Source organism: Engystomops pustulosus, chromosome 5 (genome assembly GCF_040894005.1).
Source record: "Engystomops pustulosus chromosome 5, aEngPut4.maternal, whole genome shotgun sequence".
Taxonomy (NCBI): Eukaryota; Metazoa; Chordata; class Amphibia; order Anura; family Leptodactylidae; genus Engystomops; species Engystomops pustulosus.
Window position 1 is genome coordinate 40,634,910 of NC_092415.1, and position 24,450 is coordinate 40,659,359.

Below are 24,450 nucleotides of genomic sequence, written 5' to 3' on the forward strand. Positions count from 1 at the left end.
AGGTCTTGTGATTTTTTAGGACCATGGTTAGGATCAAGCATGGAAGCTTAAGTGTAGAAGGCACTGGACAGCTTATACTATTAAAAGTTGTCCTCTTATGACTTACGATGTTCTTTAAATATGCTTCTATTATAGTATAAAATATTACATTTAAAACTTTAATGTCATTTATATTTCCATCTATTATAGATATTTCTAAAAAATAGAAATCAGTTTAGCAATTAATTCTATATTTTTACATGGAAACTGCCTATACATCTATTTAGAAGAACACCAGAACTAAGGCCGCACTCACACGACCATATGGGGGATGTTTGGGCGGCCACAGGCTTGCAGCTGTACTTACGTTCCCCATAGACAGTAATGGCCGCACGTGTGGTACCTCACCGCTCCGTACACGGGAAAATGATAGGACATATCCCATCTTTCCCTGTGTGTATGGCTTGTATGCCGTGCATTTCTGTGTTGAGGGTAGGGGGTCAACCCTCCTCCTCTCCATCGCGCCAGATGTATGCCCGCCTGGCTACAGCCCGGCAGGCATATGTTCGTGTAAATTGGGTATAAAGGACAACTCAAACAACAACAAAAAGAGAGAAATTAAACACTGCCCCCTTAGGCCCTGTAGTAGGCATAATACACGGTATACAAGTCCTTTGTAAAGTGCCAGTTAAGGTAATAAAATAATTGCCCTCTTGTTGGTAGAAAAATTATTTCAACATGTTAAATTTTATTGTATTGTCATTCACATTACAGAGTATGGGAGGATAAATATGTTTTTAATTACTAGTTTTTTTTATGTTACTTTTGAGGTACGATATATTTTTTAATATCAGTAAAAATAGTATTTATTTGAAAATATTGGATTCGACAATCGTCTTGGTCATTGTATAAATTTATGTTACATGTGCAAGAATTTTTTTTTTACAAGAATAAGTATTTCTGAGTTTGGGAAATATGCAAATAAGTTTTCCAGGATGGGACTTACTGGAAAACATCAATGGCTATAAGTCTCCACATGCCTGCAAGGCAGCCTTAATTGGCAAAGTCTAGTCAAGTAAGACTCTTACATCCTGACCCTATTGCTGAGTTTAGCAGACTTTATGTATTGTCTTGAAAATAAATTTTTTATAGGGGTTTTATAGAACCTTCTCAACTTCTCAATGTAAGATTGCGTGATGGATTTTTTAAAAAAATGTTTTTCAGGGTATATTTTGTGAACAACAAATTTAATTACTTAACAAACTAATAAAATATATACAGTCGTCACGACTGCTAGTTGTGTGATCCTTCACTGTAGCTGAAATATGGGTCAATCAGCCTGGTAATATGACATATGCAGTATATATTTTTGGATATCTTCTTGTTAGAAATCATATCATCCTGGGATTTGATGCTTGTTGGTGGATTCTGCTGGTGACATTAAAAACTGTGGCCATTTATTTGCTGGCAGCAGATCAGCGCTGAGAGCCAAGCTAGAAAGCTTTAGGTAATAAGACAGGTCAGGAACAGCTTTATGCCCCATTACAAATGATCTATTTGGGATTTGTTTCACATATACCTTGAATAAAGTGTTTAATGCATTTTAATATAGCAATGCATAATACCATATAAAATCTAATTATGGTAATGAAAATATAAATGTAAGATATTTCCCTTTATCTGGAGTCTACTTAAAAAATGGCTGTATGACTGATAGGATACCGTACACCAGGAGATTATTTGTTTTATAGACACACATAGACACTTGGGTACTTGGGTTATTTGATGTTGGTGGAAATACAAGCAATTGGCAAATAGAGGTTAGCTTTTGCATCTTGACTTGACCTTTATAAATATATATTATGGATATATCTAGATAAAACATACTGCCAATGCAAAATAAAAACTTCTTTTAGATCCTTGTGTGCAATACATTGTAGAGCCTTTCCTTTTTTGCAATTCAAAGAAACAGATATTAAATCAATGTCAATCCTGCCATCATCACAGGACGTTGTCAAATTTATACATACACACACATCATCAGAATTCCCTTTTTGGGGTATGATATTCAAGAAATTTGAGCTACATTCATATGGCTTATTTTTAGTTCTACTTTGGACACTTAGATTTATACTTACATGTGCATATCCTAAATGTAAAACCTGTTAATAATCTACCGTATATACTTGAGTATAAGCCAAGTTTTTCAAGTCAAGAGTTATACCCAAGTTATACTCGAATCAAGAAAAAAAAAAGCCTAAAAGTGTACTCTCCTTCCGACACCCCCCCCCAGCAAAGGGGGCTGCCAGGCTATATACTAATGGGGGCTGGTAGGCTATATACTAACGGGGGCTGGCAGGCTATACACTACAGGGTGGCTGGCTTTATACTTCAGGGGGCTGGCAGGCTATATACTACAAGGGGCTGTGGCCAATGTATTTCCCACCCTCTGCTTATACTCGAGTCAATAGGTTTTTCCAGTTTTTTGTGTTAGAATTAGGGGTCTCGGCTTATACTTGGATCGGCTTATACTCGAGTATATACGGTAAATAGAATTTCTTTTATGCATCTTTATTTTTCTTCTAAGTGGTTAAAAAGTTGACTTTATTTTTTTTATAAGACAAACAAATCTGTTGTTCCAATTCTTGTTTTAAAGCTTCCTTTCAAAAATCCTTTCGTTGTCCCATCTGATCGCTTGCTAGCTATTGCATTCAAGCTGTAGATTGATAGCTCCCTAATCCTACCTGTAGAAATTAGAAAAATACAATCAATATATAAAATAAAACTGTAAACTCAGCAACAGGGAACAAATGTCCACCTCACTGTACCTCAACTTATGCTACATAAGATGTCTGTACGCCAGAACATTGTTACACACAGTACCCGTAATTTGCCACAAACAGCTACAATATTTCTATTTACAAATAAAATAGAAGTTATAGAAAAAATATATCTTGAGAGATGAAAAAAAGAACCCATTACCTTTCTGACAAGTAGAAATGGTATCACTGCCACAAAACTATTATTAACATTGGTTATATGTAGCCTCGGAGACGCAAGTTATAATGAACACAAGTTAGTGTTACTAACTTTTCTTTGATTTTACATGAACAAAAATCACAATTCAATACCAGAATGCTAAAAAATGCAGAATCAAAACTTTAATTTTGTAGGAAACATAGGAATTAAAATCTAAAGCTCATTAAAGGTCTCCCACTTTAATGAGCTTTACATTTTAATTCCTATGTTTCCTACAAAATCAAAGTTTTATTGGTGGGGGGGTAGTCAATTATTTGCCATGGCTAACAAGTCTGTGTAATATTTATCATTGCCTAGTCTTTTCTCATGTTCCCTGTTTAGCACTTATTACAATAACAATTGTAATATAACAATTATTACCCTGTTTCCCCGAAAATAAACTGTAGCATGATTTTTTACCCTTTTTTGGAGCAGGGTTAAAAAATAAGTCCTACTCCAAAAATAAGCCCCAGTTACAGGGGGGGGTGGCACATTCCATTTCATTTTAAAGGAAACCTACCATCACAGATCTACATATTAAGGTATATCCAGTGGCAGATTCATCTACTGTATAGCAGGATACCCCTTTTTAGGGCTAATCCTTTGGACCCCTGTAACTTTTATGGACAAGTACAAGGAGCTGCGCGCAGAAGATGTCTTTGTAGGAGGATCAAAAGAGGCTACTGGGGCGTGGAGTAGCCGCACTGTGTAGCTTCAGCTGCCACCGGATCTAACTTAATAGGAAGACCCGTGATGGTAGGTTTCCTTTAAAGAGAGAATATCCCTTTTGATATTGCATAGGAATATTTTTTCTAGGTGTCACATACATAGACATATCCACTGTTAATGTTAGAGTGTGATTTTAAGGTCTTTCTGGTTATGTGGCATCTAGAAACACAATCCTAGTGATTTAGTCAGGGGAAGATTCTTCTCTTTAAAATGAATTGGATTGTTGGAATTTTGGGTTATGAGAATTTTGATGATGTTCTAGAAGATGATGACATGATTACATTTTAAATAAAAATTACTTTTGTTGTTCAAGAATAAATGTGAATTTTTCTTCATGGAAAAAAAAATAAGCCAGCCACTGAAAATCCACCCTAACCCATTTTTTGCAGCAAAAAGTATAAAAATATAATAGCCTGTCTTATTTTCGGAGAAACACAGGGGAGTTGATGTCCCTAATAACTTAGTTTTCTGTCCAGTTTGAAATGGCCAATTTGTAGAGGATTCCCAGTGAATGATACAATGAATGCTGTGTGTGCACATTATAAACCATGTTTCATTTCTCAACATTCCCAAAAAATGTACTAGTTTGAAGGAGAATTCGGAATATCAACATTTTAAATGTCACTTTAAGAAATGCAACAGCTTTCATTGCATCAGCAAGCAAATAGTGTTTAGAATGTGTCTTCATGCAGAAATGCAAGCAGTCATGCACAATGTATATTATAACAAGAAGTCCAAAGTATCACCTGGTGCATCATATAGCAAAGTCCGAGGGAATGAAATTTTGTACATTTACCCTTTTCTCTACATTCATAGAAATATGCTCTTGTTGTGGACACCTTTTGTAATACTATGCAGATATTAATGACATGTGATAAAACGCTCCGCGGCTGCTTTAAAACTTGCCACTTTCATACGGCCAGCACCTAATTCTCTTTTGATTGAAAAACTGATGGCAGGACCTTTTTTAATGTGCTTTTGTGGACTATTAATGTATTCAGAAATACATGATGTCTTTCACATTGCTCCAAATAAGCTTGCATGGGTGTAGGATACCCCAAAACAGTGCGATATTCGTTTTGTAAGCATTTGCGAAATGAAAAAAAAAACCTGGAGGAATTGTAATTAGAACTGTGCATTAAATCATTATATTTAAAAGTTAGTTATCGACTTTGACAGAAATGAGTCTATATCCCCCGTTATGAAGTTATTATTTAAGAACTTGTACCACAAAATAGGATCCACGTGAAATTACCTGTGTAAATGTCATTATAGTCACCGGCAATTACTCTTTTGGTAGCTTAGAGTTGCAAAAACAATTGTTCATATAACTTCTTAATATCTTTTTAAATTATATAGTTTAGTGGTTTTGAGATATTAAAGCATTCAATAGTATTTCCTCCAAACAGATAAAGGCTAGAGAATTGACACCTAAAATATGTAGGTTTTAGGATGTTAGAATACTCCACTGTGTAGGTGCATATGTTTAGCTCAGCGGAGTCATAGCATTATAATATTTCCCTCTAAATTTAGTACATCATTCCACACCACTGGAGGAGACATTCTATAAGAAGGGTCATTAAAGTAGAGCGATCGTTTTTAGCATGACAATCATTCATCTGACATGTTATGCATAAGAAATGGGTATTGGGGGACACTAAATCCTGAGACCTCCCTGAATTAATATTATAAAGCAATTTGCTTCATCCATTAAAGAGTACCAGATCCCATCAGGACCTCTTGGCCATCTCTTGATGCACTGCTGAGCCATCAATTATAGCGTCCTATCTGCACCTTTTTGACAGTAGAAAAATGAAGAAATCCGACAATACCATTTTGAGGCTGAGTATATTTGATCATGAGCTTTCGAGAACATTATTTCTAAGGAGGAGAACTAGTATTCTCGAAAGCTCAACTTAAATATACTCAGCCTCAAAAAGGTATTTGATGTTGAGCTTTCGAGAATACTAGTTGTCTTCTTCAGAAATCACGTCTTACAAAGACATCTATATTCTTGGAAACTCACCATCAACTATACTCAGCCTAATAAAGGTATAGCCTGATTTCTTTACTGTTCTTCTGCACTCTATGGCTAACATGTCTGCACCTTCTTGACAGGCCAGTAGGAGTGTTTTTGGGACTGGCACTTTAAGATGCTTGTATCTGCTTTGTATTAGAAAACAGTAAGAGTTTCAGCAAACATGCCCCCGTTATGACAACATAGAAATCCTCATACACATTGAGAGAATTGATTATAATGGTCAAGTCCATAACTATATCATGTCAATCCTCTTAACATTATAACTTTTTACTTTAAAGATTATTAGTAGCCAGACACAATATTATGAACGAATGATTCTTCTTTTTGGGAGGCAATTGTTATTTTAGTGCCCCCATGGGGTAGAGAGTACATGGGTTCACACTCTATTTTTAGAATAGTGTTAATCAGTGATGTAGAGAGGATGGTGATCAGAAAGACCAAAAATAATTAACTTTTTTATGGTTGCTCTCCCTATAAAAATATTCCAATACTGCGGTGTCCTTTATTCCTCAATACCCTCGAAAGAGTGGAAAAATACAGACTGCAAGGTGAAAAACATGATAATATCCAACAAATATATTGCAGAAGTGAACTTTTTGATGGCAATTGGCACTATTTACGTGGCGATCAATAACTGTACTTGTGTACTCGACAGTGGGACATTATTATTAATAACATTTTTTGGCAAGTTAACACATTAAATATCAGTCTTCACGTTTGTGGTTGTTTATCTTGCCTGATTTTTTTTTTTTTTACTTTATTTTTTTTTTTTTAAATAAGAAATGCAAAAAACAATCTTATGCACAGCAAAATCTGCAGTGGTTTATAGCACAAAAAATAAAAAATATTCTCTTAATTTAAACCAACAATGATCTCTGAACAGAAAGCATTTACTTCAGTTGCATAACAATTCCAGTTTTGGTGAGCTTTCCAACACAGTATCCATGTTGTAACTCTCCCCTCAGTGTGACCGGACCAGCTAACGAAAAAGGTTGCAATTCAGCAACATAATATAAGTCTGTACAAGTCCTCCATACAGTACACTGTGAAGGAAGTACTATACCTGTGTCCCAGAATAATGGGTTTGTTTTATATGCCTTATTTTCAGTCATCCTAGCTAACTTATATACAGATATAGGCTTTCTTAAAGCTCACGGAACCTCATTTCCCTTTTTTTAATGCATGCGTTGACCCATAATCCTTTCTTGAACAAACTCTACTCTGCTTTTAAATGTTCCAAAACACATCTACAATCATGGATTAAAGGATCAAGAATGTCAGGATTTGCAATACACTGGCTCTTAAGAAGGGCTTTCATTATCACACACTGCCGCTGAGTCATTATATGTTTTGTTACAAAAGGTAGTTCCTGAACTATTTTACTAAGCAATTCTTCATGCCATGCAAAATTAATAGTTTATGGATGTCTTTGAGGCTTTTCCTTTTGAGTTCATAGGCTTTACCAACCTTAGTGCTTTTAAGAAAAAAAGTCCTTATTGCTCTTGCAGCTAGTCACATGCTGGTCTCACGTGTCTGACAATAACCTGTTTCACCAGTGTCTGAGTGGATTTCTGGGACAAATAAATGGTTTTCCACTTTGCTTTCCTCCTGATTACTGTCCTGCTTAATGTCCTCTCCTGCCAAGTATATGTCCTGAGTACAATTTTGATTGATTGTTTTCTGCACGGAGAGCACATCCGTTTCTGCCATAGCATAGTTGCCATCATTCTTTTCCTCAATGCAGTTAGTTTTGATGTCCTCCTGAGTATCATGCTTTGACTCACATACCTGCATGAAGTCATCATCTTCCGTGTCTATTTCTGTAAAGCTGCTTCTCTTCTTGGAAGAGAGTGAAACAATTTTGGGATTTCGAGAAGGTGATGTTGGAGGCCTTGAAAATACACTTGGAGACTCCGTTCCTTTCTGTTTTGGTTGCTCTGAGGATGAATAGTCTTGCAGAAAAAGTGTGCTTAGCTGAAGATGAGTGTACAGTGGATGTTCAATTGTCTTAGCTGGCAGTGCGCTCCCAATATTTGCTGGATTTTGAAGAGAACTCCCCTTTGATGGTTTGAAATTGACTTTTAAAGATCTAGACCTAAGTGGGTTATTTAGTTTCACAGAGCCTTGGAGATCATCTCGCTCAGCACCCATTTGTTCATGGAGAAGTATTTTTGGGGTTCCACATTCACTCCTAGTAGTTGGCTCTGATATTTTATACTCAAAAGTGACATCTTTGGGAGCAAAACCTGGGTATTTTGTACGTTGCTGGAAGTGAGACATTCTACCCTCTCTGCCACTTTCTTCGGGAACGGTATATGACGGGAACCTCATTTCAAGGTTACTTCCTTGGAATGGCGTAAGAGGAGACCTTTCTGCTTCAGTAAAGTCTGTAGCACAACTGGCAAAGCTGTCAATGCTCGAGACACTTCTCATATCAGTAATTATATCTTTTGGGGCAACCAACTGGTTTCTCTTTGTTGAAACATCTTCCATTTCTATTTCTTCTTCATATGCCGGAGGGAGGACTGATTGCTCATGATAGCTAGAGTTCACACTGGGATGTGACTGTGCTTTTGTGATCTCGTTGTACAGTTCCTCTAGTTTCTGGGCACTGAGATGTTGTGGGCTGGAAGAAGAATTGTTTAATAGTTCTTGGGAGTCATGTTGACTGACCTCCTGATATTTATTGTCGAATGATTTATTTGAACTTGTCTCAGACATTGTCCTCCTTGCCCATTTCCACCGACTAGGAGACAAATGATTATCATTAGTGTTCTCTACTTTATTAGTTCCGTCGGCAGACTTATCTACAACAATATCGATCAGCTCCATGCTGCGAGCGAATGCATCTTTCAGATTCATAGACACAATGCTGCCATTCCTCTTAGCTCTTTCAAGTGCTTCTCTCCTCTTTATGGCCTTTTCCTGTCTTTTTTGCTCTTTGTAAAATTCTGAGAAATTGTTTACAATGATTGGAATAGGCAACGCAATGACTAATACTCCAGCAATGCAACAAAGACCTCCAACTATTTTACCAAGTAATGTCTTAGGGTAAATATCTCCATACCCAACTGTAGTCATCGTTATGGTTGCCCACCAAAATGACGCAGGTATACTTGTGAATTTTGTAGCATCTTCATCTTTCTCCGCAAAAAACACCAAACTGGAAAATATCATTATTCCCATGGCTAAAAATAATATCAGTAATCCTAATTCATTGTAACTTCTCCTGAGTGTGAAGCCAAGTGACTGCAGACCTGTTGAATGTCTGGCAAGTTTAAGGATACGTAAAATTCTCATAATTCTGAAGATCTGAACCACTCGTCGGACATTTTGAAACTGAAGAACACTCTTGTTGGATTCTGTCAGGAAAATTGTCACATAATATGGTAAAATGGCCAATAAATCAATTATGTTCAGTGGGCCTTTAAAAAACTTCCACTTGTTCGGTGAGGAAAGAAATCTTAGTAGATACTCCATTGTGAACCAAGCAATGCAAACTGCTTCTACATGTGCCAACTGAGGGTTATCGTTTGGTTGCCCAAATTCATCTGGTTCTTGCAGATCAGGTAGTGTGTTCAGCGATAATGCGATAGTTGAAAGTACAATAAACAGAATGGATATAATCGCCAAAATCTGAAAGACAAGAAAGAAAAAAATACTTAATATTAGTTACCCCAGTTGAAGTAGCAGATACATTTTATGAATTCTTTACTTTGTACATATATACTGTACTGAACTATATTTGGAGTAACTGAAATGTCAGAAACCATTCAGATATTACTATCCTTATGTTTTATTATACCAATGGAGGTATCCAATGCATATGTGCTCCTATCTATCATTCTTGCACACTTTTGAATCAATATAATGAATAGAAATTGTTAGTTTGTGCATTACATGGGAGAGTCATTCATTTCACTGGCGTTGTGTAGCACTTTGTTTTTAATTTTAGCAGCTGGACCATTATTATTGTCACATAGGAAACCGATAACAATACCAGTTAATTATTTAATTATATCAGTAGCAGCAAGTCTAAGAAAAAAAGTATGCTTGATACAAGCCAAACTGCTGGCCAGGGCGACTTTTGGTCATATGGTGTGCCATACACTCCAGGATGGGCCAGAAGTGTCAGCGGGAGAGTTTACTGCTCTAATTATCGCGATTGCTGAGGTCCCTGATTGACTGTAGAAGTCATGTGACCACAAATCATTGACTGTAGATGTCACATGACCACCGCTATTTGTAACCCAGCAGGAAGACATCCAAGAGAAATCCAATCAAAATATCACCATCCACTTACTGTGAAGTGTTTTTCATTTTCAGCTCCTATAATAAATCATCATTGTATAATTGGTTGAAATCAGAGGGCAGGGGTCTTATGTTTTGATCATTCCTGGGTCATGGTCAACCACTAATCATACGCTAACGACCTGCCAAGGGGTTATGCCATGAATAGAAAATCACAGACGGACAATATGGGAGATTTATGAAAGTATTGGTGAATAGACCAGTGCAGAGTTAGACTCCTCAGTCTTATTCTGAGCAAGATAAATCATGCTGGATGACTTATCTAGAGTAGTTTAAAAATGTGGCGTCTACTTTAATCTTGTTTACGATTGAATTTTGTCTCTCAGATTGGACCACACCTCCATTTCCTTGACTAAGGGTCCGGAGACTGCGATTCTGTCGGGTTTCCCGTCTATATCTGTTCTGTGCTGAATCGCACGGGGGACTGGTGGTGGTGGTGGGGGGGGGGGGGTTGTTGTCGGACAACCCAACTGATTCAGACAAATTTAAATTTAAAATTCAAATTGTGTCGCAAGATCAGCACTCACATACACGGAGAAGAAGATGGTGAACTCTGGCAGACCTGAGCGGGGAAGCGACACATTCAAGAAATCGGGCGCAAGCTGTAAGTGAATCGCAGCAGCTCCGAATCCTTGTCGGACATTCCGGATCGGCGGACGCAACGGGACAGGTAAGTAAATGTGCCCCATTATCCAAACCATAAACCACCATTTCCTACTCTTTACAGAAAATATGATGTCACTAACTCTAAATTCCTTTAACTGCAGATACTATTGACATCAATAAATTGCTGTAGTTTTTTACTCCACTGCTGTGTCAGTACAATTCATTTTCTAAAACTCTTAAAATGTCATTCAGAGATTTTATAATAACTATACAAAGGAATGAACATGAAGTATCCTAAAACAGTTACTAATCAAGCTTATATGCAGAGTCTATAGAAGCAGAGACCTCATGTACAGAGATTAATTGCATTATTTACATGTATTATTGCAGTCTTACGCCTGCTGGGGAAGCTTAAAACTTAGCATGAGAAAAAAAGCTAAAATATAAATGGCAGATCAATAGCGTCTACCGGATTTGTAAAGTTTAATAACAGCAGTGTGCACACAAGTTTGACTAAGCATTGTGAAAATATAATTAAATACAGCAGATTCCTTGGTGTTAGGAACATAATGTTAGGAAGAAGGAAAAATAGAAACTTCACAGTTGTATCCTGCATTTTAAGACACAGCTCATAATTGAGAATTCTTTTTTTTTTCTTTTTTAGATTTCTGCCCTTTAAAATTTTGATTAAATAAAAAATTGTATTTACACAAATGCATAAAGATAAGAAACTATATTAGGAAGTGTAATAGAATGCATTTGATTAAGACTATTATATGCAGGGTTGATCCTGAAGGGGGCAAAGAAAAAACACAGTTCACACATACTAACATTTTACTGTAGATTTTGTTGTTGATTACTTCATGCATTTACTAATGGATTCTCCATATGCACTGCATAGAAATAGCAGGTCAGGTGAGGGGTAAATGAGCCCTGATACTTACCCTTCACCCCTGGTTGTACCTGCCTACGTAGTGAGCTCTCTTGTCGACAGCCCCCAACTGGACACCAATTCCTTCACTCAGTAACGTAATGGAAAGAGGCGAGTCAAAAAATTTAGCAATCCGAGTCAAAACAGAGTATACATCAGAACAATAAAAAGAACTATAGTACCAGATGGCAACGCAGTACAAAATAAAGATACAAGGGGTGGTCAGAAAAAAAGCTGAAGGTAGGAAACTCAAATCCAGGTCAGGCAGAATAGACACATAGGTACGTAAACCAAATGACTGGCAAAGAAATCAAGCTCTAAGTAATCATTATGCCCAGTGGCATAACTAGAAGCTGATGGGCCCAAGTGCAAAGTCTGTGCCAGGCCCCCGACTATAATGTATGGCTTATAGTACTAGTCTTCTCATATGGGAAAGTGACAACATAAGGGCCACCTAAACCTCTTGGGCCCGGTTGCGATCGCAACCTCTGTACCCCCTCAAGTTACGCCCCTGATTATACCTGGTTAATTAGATGATTGACAAACAAACTGTTAATGTTTTACTTCTCACTACCACTTGCCATTATTGTCAGGCATTCGACATATAAGGGATCCATGAGCGCTATGATAGATCAGTTTGCAATTAATGCCAACAAATCCTTAATGATTTTATTGATTTTGTGTATTTTTTTGTATTTTTGACAGCAAACACAACTCTGCGGACTGTGCTATACCAATAACCACTTTGAAGAGAGCCTAATTTCTTAAATCAGCTTTACTTAAGAAATCAGTGGCTTTTATTTAAGGAAAATCTACCATCAAATCATTGAAGGAAGACTACTTTCACTTACCTGTGCATTTCATCTTCTTTGTGAAAATGTGTCTCTTATATCCTGGAAAGCCCTTACTTTACCTAATTAGCTAGGGGAGCTCAGGATTACGTTGCCTGAACCCCTCTCAACGCCACTGTGTTTTAATTTATTCATACACTCAATCTCAGAGGCCAATGCAGAGAACCGGTCATATCAGCCACGCGCATGCGCCTTACAAGCTTCATTCTCTGCATGGAGTATAGACCGGAGGCAAACTTTCGAGAGAAGCGAGGTGAATAAATGACAAGGTGGTGGTGGAGCAAAATACACCTGAGATGACATAATCCTGAGCCCTTCCAGTTAATTAGCATATTTTTTAATAGCTAATTTTTGGTAAAATGAGGGCTTTCCAGAAGATAAGAGACAGTTCCACAAACAAGAAGAAGTATCGCACAGGTAAGTGAAAGTAGTTTGCCAGCAGTGATTCTGATGGTAAATTTCCTTTCCAGTACATGATGGATAACCTAACATTTAGCCACCATGGCATAAGATGGACTTATTCATTGGTTTAACATTTGGCAGACTACTGGCTTTAAGCTTAATAAGTGCTGCTACTGATTGCAGCAGTTTTAACCCATTAAATAGCACAGTGACTACAAACTGTGGCATCTACTGTCGGTCAGTCGGATTACTCTCGGTCGGTATTGTTTACATTTAGTTTCGGCATCTGTGTAGTTGCTCTTTTGTTCTCTGTGCTTACAAGTGGGATGACGTCACATGTTACTTTTACCTAACAGGTTTTGCTGATGGTTTATGCGGTAGGGCCTGTTGTGGCCATTGTATACAGGCAGTTCCCTGGTTATGTACAAGATAGGTTCTGTAGGTTTGTTTTTAAGTTGAATTTGTATGTACGTTAGAACTGTATACTTTATAATTGTAGCCCCAGCCAAAAATTTTTTGGTCTCTTTGACAATTGGATATAAAAACTTTCGGGTTGTCGTAAGAACCAGGATTAACAATAAATATTAATTGCAGACACCTTTGATAACTCTTAAAGCTGATAATTGTAGCCTAAGGATAAAGTACAGTAAATTACCAACATCCAGAGGTCTGTTTGTAACTAGCGGTCGTCTGTAAGTCGGGTGTTCTTAAGTAGGGGACCGCCTGTAATTCTTGTCCTAATTTTATAGACACTGATGGTAATCTGTACCCTTTTTAGTCTTTATTATGTAATTTTTTACACTTTAAAATGTTATGTAATTTAAATAATAAAGATGGTGAGATATTTTTCTACTGAAAAAGTGTGTTTTCTAGGTTTTTGCTGTCATACTTATAGGATTTAGATGTGTAATTGGCCTAGCACATATGCCATAAGATACTTTGGTGTATTATATTTTTTGGTTGGTTAAACACACATACACTTTTAGATGTTAGATGTTTATCGTAGACTTCCTTAAAAAGACCAACCACTTATCTAGACCAGACTCTCTGCCACAAAATTTTTATTTCACCTTATATTATATATAAACTGGGGCCCTTTTTGAGAAGATCGTTCTTTAAAAAGATCTTATTTATCATGAACAAACTGGATCTATAATATCTTCTCTTCTCTTTCAGATTCTGTGTAACATTTATAGGGATTTTTGATTAAATAAAATGCGGGATTTTATCTTTTCTAGAAGCCACTTAAATGTCTTATACTTAATAGACAGTAGATGGCACTATCTTTTTAAACTTTAGAGACAACAAAGTATGGTTTGGTGTGTATGTTTTTGAAGATATTGTGGAATATATATTATATATTGCTATTGTGTCTTTGTTAGTCTATATTCACACTACCGTTCCTTCCCTCCATTAAAAAAAGTAAAGAATGGAGGTTTAACAGAGGTTTAACATATCAGTTAAAAATCCCATTGACATCAAAGTAAATTTCCAGTCAGTTAGGCAGAGATTCGTTATCCATGCGTTTTTTTTTTGAGCAAAGGAAAAGTACTTCCGGCCTAAAAACCCATGGATAACGGATCCCTGCCTAAACGGAACATAACGGATGACATAAAATTAACATTGTTGTCCATGGGATTTTTAAGTGATACGTTAAACCTCCATTCTTTACTTTTTTTAATGGAGGGAAATCTCTGTACCCCATCAATTTGTTCATTGTTAACAGATTTGACTTGTTCTATTTAGTTTATTCAAATTAGAATTGTAGACTAGAGAACATTTTTGAAAGTAACATTAAAAGCCCTCAATGAATAGATGAGAGGAGCGTTCTGGGCTGTACTAAGTTCTTGTGAATACATAGAAAACAGGCTGTTCAGTAAATAGTGGCGAGGATTCCCCATGGCTTTGTTCTGCAAGCTGCACAAGTGATGATAGAATTCCCTGGTGCTGTAGATGGAAGGCTCGGTCTCACCTGGCTGCTCGGCATATGCTTTGTTTTGTTTGCTTGTGCAAACCATCTTTACATATTCATTGTACCTCTACGCTTATTTCCCAGTGAAATCATCTGTTTGCCTGTGTTCAGTACAGAAAAGCAATGTTTATTCTGCCCGGTTGTCTGTTTCTGAAATTCAAAACTTTGCAGAGTTTTTGGCATCAGAAACATTGTTTCATTAGCTCTAACTATACTTGGCTGATTCCGAAAAGGCATTTATTATTTTTTTTTATTGGCTCATATACAATAAGTATACAATAAGTAGCTGGGAAATGACTTGGCACTTGTGGTGCAGGAAAAGAATTTTGCGAGAACCAATATTATATTATCCTAATTCTCAAATCCTTATGGACATATTCCATTTTTGTAGATGAGATGTATTTAAACACCACTAGCTATCCCCAAGGCCTTCATATGGGAAAAATAGATTCAGTTATTATATTATTTGTTGTATTTTTTTTATATGTAACACTTTTTCAATAGAATCCACCATACTTGTGTACTCACTGTACTTGTTAGCCCATGAACAAAACTTTCATTTTTAATTAAATTGTGAGTAAGTGAACTTTGTATGGTATTAGAGCAGTATGCTTCATTCTATGCTTAATTTGGCTCTTATAATTCAACCTGCTTACCTCCTGATCTGCTTTGCACTGAAATTTCAGATGGAAATCTAGATGTTCTAGAGGTGTCAGATTATATTTATATAGGTTTCCACCCACCAAAAAAAGAAAGGAAATCAAAATAGAGGTACAGAGTGCAGAGATATGAGCAGCATTGTCCATTATTTATCATTAGGTTTGGCGTCCTCCATTCACCATCTTCTCGTAACCAAGACTTATTGCTTGATGGGCTGAAGAGTAGCCAATCAGGCAGCTTTTCCCCCAAGCAATTAGGCATGGCTGTGCTTAATTTCTTGAATTCTTTAATAATAATAATCACATGGACACATGAAGGACACAGCTGACCACTCACAGCCATGCCTAGTTGCTAGGAGTGCAAAACTGCCCATCATGCAACATGACCGGGTTAGGCGGAGCTGGCGAATGAAGGATGCCAAACTTAAGTTTGGGTCCGTTCATCTATAATCAAGAGGCTGCTGCCTCCTGATGTATCCAGTGGGCAACTGTGTCCATCGGCAGATCTAGATAGGGCTAGATTTGTGCCATAACGTGGGACTGTTGAGCCCTATAGCTAGGGGTCAGGAATGCCCCACACTGGGCCACTCTGCCACCAGGCGTGCCTCCCTTCAAGGGGAAAATAACTGCAATTCCTCTAATTTTACATATTTACAGTGACATAACATTTATATGTAGATTTATTTTTGTTTATGGCTCCTTCAGTTTTCCGAGGCATAAAAGATGATATTTGCAAAAATAAAGAATATATTTTTGAATTACAAAATCACTGATGGTGTCAACCTTCAGATTTCTATCTAAACTTCCACCTCTTAGGAGCAGACATAAGAAGACATGAGAACTGTACAGGGTTCAGACGATCAACATTTTTTTTTCTAAGTAAGTGGCAACCAGCTACGAGCACCTCACATAGTATAATAATGTCAGCTCTATTTGTGAATTCAGTAACACAATGGAGAGTATTGTTTCACTCCGCACGCCATCATCTATTGTGCCGCAATTCTACCCCTGTAGCGAATCATTACAAAGTAACGTAGTTCACAGGGAAAACGACATAGGTTTAAATGCTGCCGATTTCCAGACAAACTGATTTATATTCATATGAGGTCTAAGTGAATTCTGATTAATATGTTTCCTCTGTGATAAGTGTATTCTTTGTAACAGTAAATTCAAAGCCTGTTGCCACTTGGGCTTAGTCATTTTGTGTCGTTCGGATGCGTTTTTTTCTATTCCTACATCCATTTTAAATATTCTCTATGCAAACAAGATATTTGAAGCTATCCTTTGAAATGCTTTGTGTGAGTTTGAACCATTGTCTGTGCAGACGAAGCAGGAGTTATTTTAGAAGCGAGAGATTACAGATACAAAGCACTGGCATCTCCACACATCAAGGTTTTTCTATATAGTGTATGAAGAGAGAAAGTATAAGCTGTTTATGTGGAGAAAAGAATGAGGAAGCAAATTGCATATAGAGATCTTACAGAAAATGCTTGAGACTCCCATTTTCTGACTCACAAGGATCCGGTCTGTTCATATATTACTTAGATGGCCATTTCTCCGTGGCTGCACCTAACAAGCCTGGGTGTCTTGGGAGTTGGGTTACATTGTTGGGCTTGATATTCAAAAAGAAGTAGAACCATCTGACCCTTTCCAAGGTATCCTATCACTTTGACACACGCTCACTTTGTCCCAATTTTTATTCCTTAAAGGAAATCTCCCAAAATAATGACAGCATTGTGTCCACAGTCTGTCCCCTCTATACATATCTGAGCTAATCAGTTAATTCTGTCCTACACATAATCTCCGATCCTCATAGGACCTTCTGCTTCACTCTACAACTATCCTCTCTCCTTACAACAGTCTCCAAGACTTCTCCTGTGCATCCCCCATACCCAGACTTTATCCTAACCTTCCAACGTAACATGGAAACCTACCTGTATAGAAATGGCTAGAATACACAACAACCCAACTGCTGCGCATTTTCACATAGTGTTTCCACCTACTCTCCCATATAGATTGCAGAGAATAGAAAAGGCATAGGGAAGAAGACAAAGTCCTCATAGACTAGTGATTTCTGTGATAAGCCATGGCTTGTGTTCAAAGAGGGTGGAAAGAGGCTCACCGGATTTGGTTGTGCTAGAATGCAAGCACATACGGGAACCATTAGGTATTGCCTTCCTTGATAAATTTTCAAGTCTCAGTAGCCACACACTGGACTGGATCACAATAAGAGAACGATAAATGGAAACGTCTGGTGCACAAAAGTAGTAAGGAGCGAATCTTGTATTTGTAGGTAAAATGGATTTTTATTGATATCTCAAACAGCACAAAAAGTTTTGGAATGGCAAAGAACCCCTTTTTTCAAGTGGATAGAGATTAAAATTCGGGCCAAATGGGGTGTATGCCCAATGCGATGTCACAGGAGCCAGGGACTGTCTCTGTAACTTGTGTATTGGCCACAAACGATCATGGGTATCAGGCTGCTTTACATATGGATGGCAGCTTGACAGCCAAGGAAACCATTAATGCAGGTCTTCCAGGACAGGCCACTAATTAGGTATTTAGGGTTTCTTAAGTATAAGACCTAGCTAACTCAAAACTTCTATGTGTCTATAATGGGAACTGGTGTTCTCCTGTGTCACCCCCTTCACCCCTATAGTCTGTAAGCTCTTACAAGCAGGGCCCTCCTATTGTTCCATGTGCCTATTTGTCTGTAATGCAATATTTTATTTGTATCTGTCCCCTATGATTTGTAAGGCACTACAGAATATGATGGTGCTATATAAATAAAGATTATTATTAAAGCTTTCACTTCTTCATTTTTTTAATCAATTTTGTTTGATCGCTTGCAATTTTTAATAGGTGGTGAAATGGTTATTTGGACATGTGGCCGTTTTTCTCTGCTACAGGGTTCAACACATTAAATCATCATTTTTATATTTTGGTTAGTTTTTTCCTAATTTTTAAAAAAATGTTTTTACTTTTAAATATTGTCTTAGGCCTTTGGAGTCTGACCACCTATAAAATATGCTGCATCTATATTAGAATCTGCCTTCTGCAGGATCTATTGTAGAATGTTTTTAGACAGCAAAAGGTCATACAATTCCCAAAGTGGTATTAATGAAAATCCCAGTTTCCCAGACCAAAGTACAAAAAAAATGTTTGGGTGTCAGAAATGGCAATACAAAGACTTTAAAAATATATAAAAATTCGCCAAATATTGGCCAAAGATTAATTGGGGATGTGTAATTTGCATTCTAAAAATCGTAAAAAAAAACTGTGTATTTTTGTCAATTAGGCCACATTTGGATTTTTTTTTCCAAACTTTATTTTTACATAGGACAGACTATTAATGGGTGCCTCTAGAAATACAGTTTCTTGCATGAAGAAATAAACTGCACCCATGTAGTTCTACTCATATCTGCATAATCTTCAGCACTTAAAATCATAGTGTCACAACATTGCAAAGTTTACATACAGATATGCCAATAGTAAGTTGGTTTTGATATACATTATAAAACAATGGGGCTCATTTACTAAGGGCCCCGCGGACCGCACTTTCGTCGGACATCTCGACGATTTCCATTTTGCGCCGCTGGGACAGTGATTTAAAAGGGGTTTTTGGCGCACACGATCGGATTTTGGCACAATTGCGCCGGCTTTCATGCGACACAAATCGGGGGGCGGGCCCTCCCCTTACATGCACCGAGAGGAATATGGTGAACTCCGACGAAGCTGAGGGGGGAAGCGACAGATGCAGGATATCGGGCGCACAATTTAAGTGAATCGCGGTAAAGTGCATTCTCGATGGACAATGCACTTTCGGGAACTCCGAGGGACCGGGTAAGTAAATGTGCCCCAATGTTGTTTGAAAATGGCTTTGTAAGGAAAAGCAGCTCCTTTTATAATAATAATAATTCTTTTATGTACCGTATATACTCGAGTATAAGCCAACCCAAGTATAAGCCGAGGCCCCTAATTTTACCACAAAAACCTGGTAAAACCTATATATTTTTTACTCGAGTATAAGCCGAGTTTGGGGTTTCAGCACATTTTTTTGTGCTGAAAAACTAGGCTTATACTCGAGTATATAAGGTATATAGCGCCTACAGATTACGCAGCGCTGCACAAAGCATGCCAAATCAGTTATCCTTTGTTCAAATAACTTTTACCCTCCTTTAAAAAAAAATCATCCATAAATGTGGCAATGATAATCATAACTAACAATAACAAAGAACATGTCCGCACATTTTATTAAGAGAGACTTATTACTAACATAACTGGATACAGCTCTGCAAAATGGCCAGTAAAATGCATTGATTTATGTGAGATCTATACATAAATATGTAACACTTGCAGTGTGCAATCTGATTTATTCACCGGTGTCAACTGGAAGGCATTATTGTATTTGTGGCCTATTTTGAGAAACACAGAAACCATGAGGATACTGTTACTGGAACAGGTCTCTTGTTGCAGATAAAAATACTGTGTTAACAAGAAAGTGATCCCAGCAAATCATAATTACCGATTAAAGTCACCTGCATACAGAGAGTTGTGTCCAAGCAGAATAACTACAGGGGTGATTATAGTTTTTGTTATTTATGATCGCTTATAAAATTGCCTCAAGCATCTCTATGCTAAGGGATATGCCATGCGTAGCCCACTGTTTATTGGATCCCTAAGGCCTAAGAATTGGATCCCTAAGGCCCTCTGTTTCCGTCCTGTTTTGGATGGATGAAGATGGATAGAGTGAGCACTCCTCATCCATCCCATCTCCATGGGAGCTAAGAGGCTGGGCCGCAAATTGGGGAAGAAATAGGACCTGCCTGGTGAATGTGCGGTGAGACACATTGGGGTTCATTTACTAAGGGTTGCACGCTCTACTTTTGTTGGACTGTTCACATTTTCGGGGCAAAAATTGCTTGCACATCTATTTAAGAAGTGTGTGCGCTGGGACTGTGTCGCACGCAACCCTTTTTGTGGTGCAGCTGCATTGGCTTCCATGCGACACTAATTGGGGGACGTGCCGTCGGACGGTCCGACTGATTCAGACTGAGCGCAGGATTTAACTTTTAAAATGTGTCTCAAGCCCTAACCCTAAGATGCACCACTAAAAGATGGTGAACTGTTGGACCCGAGCGGGGAAGCGGCACATGCATGATTTCAGGCCCACGATCTTAGTGAATTGCGGCACAGTGCATTATAGTCGGACAATGCACTTTCTGTGAACTCCAGTGATCGGGTAAGTAAATGTGCCCCATTGACCTCACTGCACCATGACATCATGTGCATAATCGAATTCAATGGTGGTCACCAGCTAGCTGCAATTTTGATGCTAGCTCATGGAGACTTGTATTCTCATGTGCATGAGGCCTAAGGTCTAATTGCACACGATGTATGCTATGCATGTTTGGCTGATGCTCATTCCTCCCCTCTATATACGGATCCTTGCAGCCCGGCTGTATGTACATGAAAAAATAGAGCATGCTCTTTTTCCAGTCTATGGTACTGTGTGGCGACACACTTGTGTGCTCACCGTACCATGGTTGGGCATCATAGGCTTCTATCAAATTGGTTAGGGGTGTGAGAACAGGAGCATTACAAGGAATTTAAAGCAATTGCTTTATGCCAATGAATTACCAAAAGATGGTGAAAATGTGAATTTGTCTGCTTTCACTTTTAAGAGGCAGAATCTATGGAATATACATCTTATTCAGAAATGTGATCCTTAAAGGGTTATTTTCCAACAGAAAATTCACCATTTATGTTCAAAGTAAATCTACCATTAAAATCAAGCATGATAAACCAGGGACACTTACTCATAGATTCATACAAGGTGACTGTGGTAATATTCTTATATTTGTTATTCATGGCCTCCTTCCTTCTAAAAGGCAACTTTCAAAATTATGCTAATGAGCTACAATCGCTCTGAGGAGCAGAAGCTTCACAGACACCTCACCTCCCACTTTCTGCTGGAACTTCCTGTGCTGCAGTGAAATTACATCAGGCAGAAAAAGTAAGAAGTGCTGAGTAGCAGGAGGGGTTTGGGGAGACCTGTAAAGCTAGAGCACAGAGTGGCTCTGATAAAGCCCCCCAAAACTCTTCTGGGTCAGTAACATAATTTTAAAAGTTGATTGTAGAAGAAGATTACTACCACTCTGAATCTACTGTATGAGTAAGTGTCCCTGGTTTATCGTGCTTGATTGTGATGATGGATTTCCTTTAATAGATGATGACACTAAGCTTAGGACCGTTGAACGAAGAGAGCTGCACTACTTATGCGCCAAGCTCTACATTTTTGGTCTACCGGGTTGCAGAAGTAAGCCATTGATGTGCCAGGTGGAACTAACTCTTTGACTGTACACTTTGAACTCCACACGGTTCGGTTGTTCGCATTTCACTACAAAGTGGATGGGGCCATGAAGGATATGTCTCACAACACTGTAGTGGCTGTGCAGTGTTACTGCAGGCAAGACTAGTATCTGAGCTGCAGTAACTCAGAGCAGCCACTATTCACAGCATAGAGACACCCGGCAACAGGAGGCAATCTGCTTGTTGGTGCAGGGGTCATACATCAGCACCCACATTGATGTTAAAAAGAACACCTTGTCTAAGTAACCCTTTAACCCTATATGGGCCGAGTCAAGCAGCCGTCAGCCCTGTATAACCCTGCCCTTACCCTCCTTGATCTTGCCCTTGTTTCATCCACCGCTATTCTGTAACACATAAGCGATCACAGAAAGGGTTAACATGTAAAAATGTCCCACAAATCTACTCAGTGTCTTAATTGTATATTATTTTACAGGAATCTTGCAGGAGATGCTCACTGAGGATTGGATTTTTACAGATAAATAGAACTTTCCCCCAGTTCTTGAAGACAACAGGATATGTATGTGTAATGTACTTTTCAAGTTCCTTATTAATTACACTTCAGAGAGAAAAGGAGTTGCTATGGCGACTGTTCTACTTTTAGAATATTATGAGGAAGTGCATCTACATTTTGCAGTATTACATATGATGATCTGTTTGTGGCCGGGCAAGTCTGTTCTGCTATTTTTAATCATTTGTTACAGCGAGGAAGAGTGTAATTTAATGTTTATTTCATCAGGATGATTTATCATTAAAAATCCTCAACCGGATCCAGTTCTTGTTGGAATGAGGGGGAGAGGATACAACAGTTTATGGAGGGCATTTATTACACGGATGTCGTGTCAGTGAAAAAAATACTGCAATATGATGAAGGCATCAGTCGCGGGAGAAGAACCTTCAACAGGATCATAGTATCATAGTTTATATGGTTGAAAAAAGACACTTGTCCATCAAGTTCAACCAAGGAAGGGAAGGGATTGGATGAGGAAGTGATTTATGGGAAACAATTCTATATAACATAGCCATCAATGTTATTTAGGTGTAAAAAGGCATCTAGGCCCTTCTTGAAGCTCTCTGCTGTCCCTGCTGTGACCAGCGCCTGAGGCAGGCTATTCCACAGATTGACAGTTCTCATAGTAAAAAAGCCCTGTCGCCTTTGGTGATTAAACCTTGATTTATCCAAATGGAGATGATGTAAAGAGGGACAACCCTTTATAGTACATAAAGAATTTTTCTGTACGTTTCGGTATTACCCTGTTAACCCTGCACGATCCCTGTACATACACATATCAACACATACAGCAATACTATGTGGTAATATTGTCCTCCTTTGTGTGACACACTATACTGGTGCCCCCAAACAGTAAGGCTAAATTCACATTGCTTTTATTCCATCCATTGTAAACATATGTTAGATGAATTTCAGATGTATCATTACAATGGAGGGCTACAATAAGCATACAGTAGAATACTTTTTTCTGCTTTAGCGCCTCCCTCTCATATACAATATCACCAGCCAGTTACTTGCTGCTGCCGATGATCAGGGTGTCTCCTGAGTGACAAAGCCGTCCATCAATGGGAAAACATCCAGACTACACACTCAGTGGAGGCCTGGGATGGATGCTGTACAGTTGCATCTGTCTCCCATAGGTTATGGATTCTGGTACAGCACTTTCCAAGAGGACACATATTTGGACAGGTTCTTGTTGGATGCAATGTATATTGAGCAGGGGAAGGCTAAAAGGAGGCCTCCGCCTGCCAGTGTAAGTCTATAGGCACATTTAGTTAGTTCTCTGAATGTAGCCTAATAGCATTCCTTTGCTGGCACAATGATGTCAGCACATCAGTTGTCCAGTTTTACTGAAAGGAATTGGGACAACCTATACACATTGGAAGGTTAAGAGGTCCAAAAATTGGGGGTTTAGCCTATATTAAACAAATATGTTTGGACAATTCATTCTCCATGTTTGAATGTTTTTACTTTGATTTTCTTATCTCTTTCTACAATCTAAACATATGATTCTTTACAAATAGGCTTCTGTGTCTGTGTGTGTGTGAGATAGGGAAATCAGATTGTAAGTCTCAATGGGGATGGAGACGGAAGTGAATGACTGCTCTGGACGTGCATCAATCTATGGAATGCAATTTCCAGGGTCGTGGCTTTCATTTACTATAATGCTCGGTATACAGTAGATTGTAAGCGCTTACAGCCAGGGTCCCCTCTCCTTTTGTTCCATTGTTAATCGTATGTTTTTTTTTTTTACATGTCTCATTTCGTATGCTGTGTTCTATGTAAGATTTATAACACTGTATATTCACAAATTTTAACATAACAGAACATTTTATTTTTTTACCTAGTTTTTCCATAAGGCAAGTGTCTACATAACAAATGGCTCCTAACATTCATTATTTTTTCTTCACATCTATTGATTTGGAATTTCTGTGCGCTGGTCCCTTGCGACTCTACAAAAGCCTTGACTTGCAAAATTGACTTGCCCTATGAATTCTGTAATGGAATACTAGTGTAACTCTGACATGTCCTTCCTGCACTTGATATGTGGTTGTATATATTTGACACTTTT

At 38.1% G+C, this 24,450-nt stretch overlaps 1 protein-coding gene across 1 annotated transcript in view; it reads right to left on the reverse strand.

Annotated features, from left to right (window-relative positions):
* Window positions 1-2,309: 2,309 nt before the first annotated feature.
* KCNB2 (potassium voltage-gated channel subfamily B member 2) overlaps window positions 2,310-24,450 on the reverse strand; it is a 186,726-nt gene continuing 164,585 nt past the window's right edge. Inside the window, exon 3 of the mRNA XM_072151725.1 lies at window positions 2,310-9,403. Coding sequence (XP_072007826.1) covers window positions 7,280-9,403 — 2,124 coding nt within the window. The 3' untranslated portion in view covers window positions 2,310-7,279. The remainder of the gene's footprint in view (window positions 9,404-24,450) is intronic.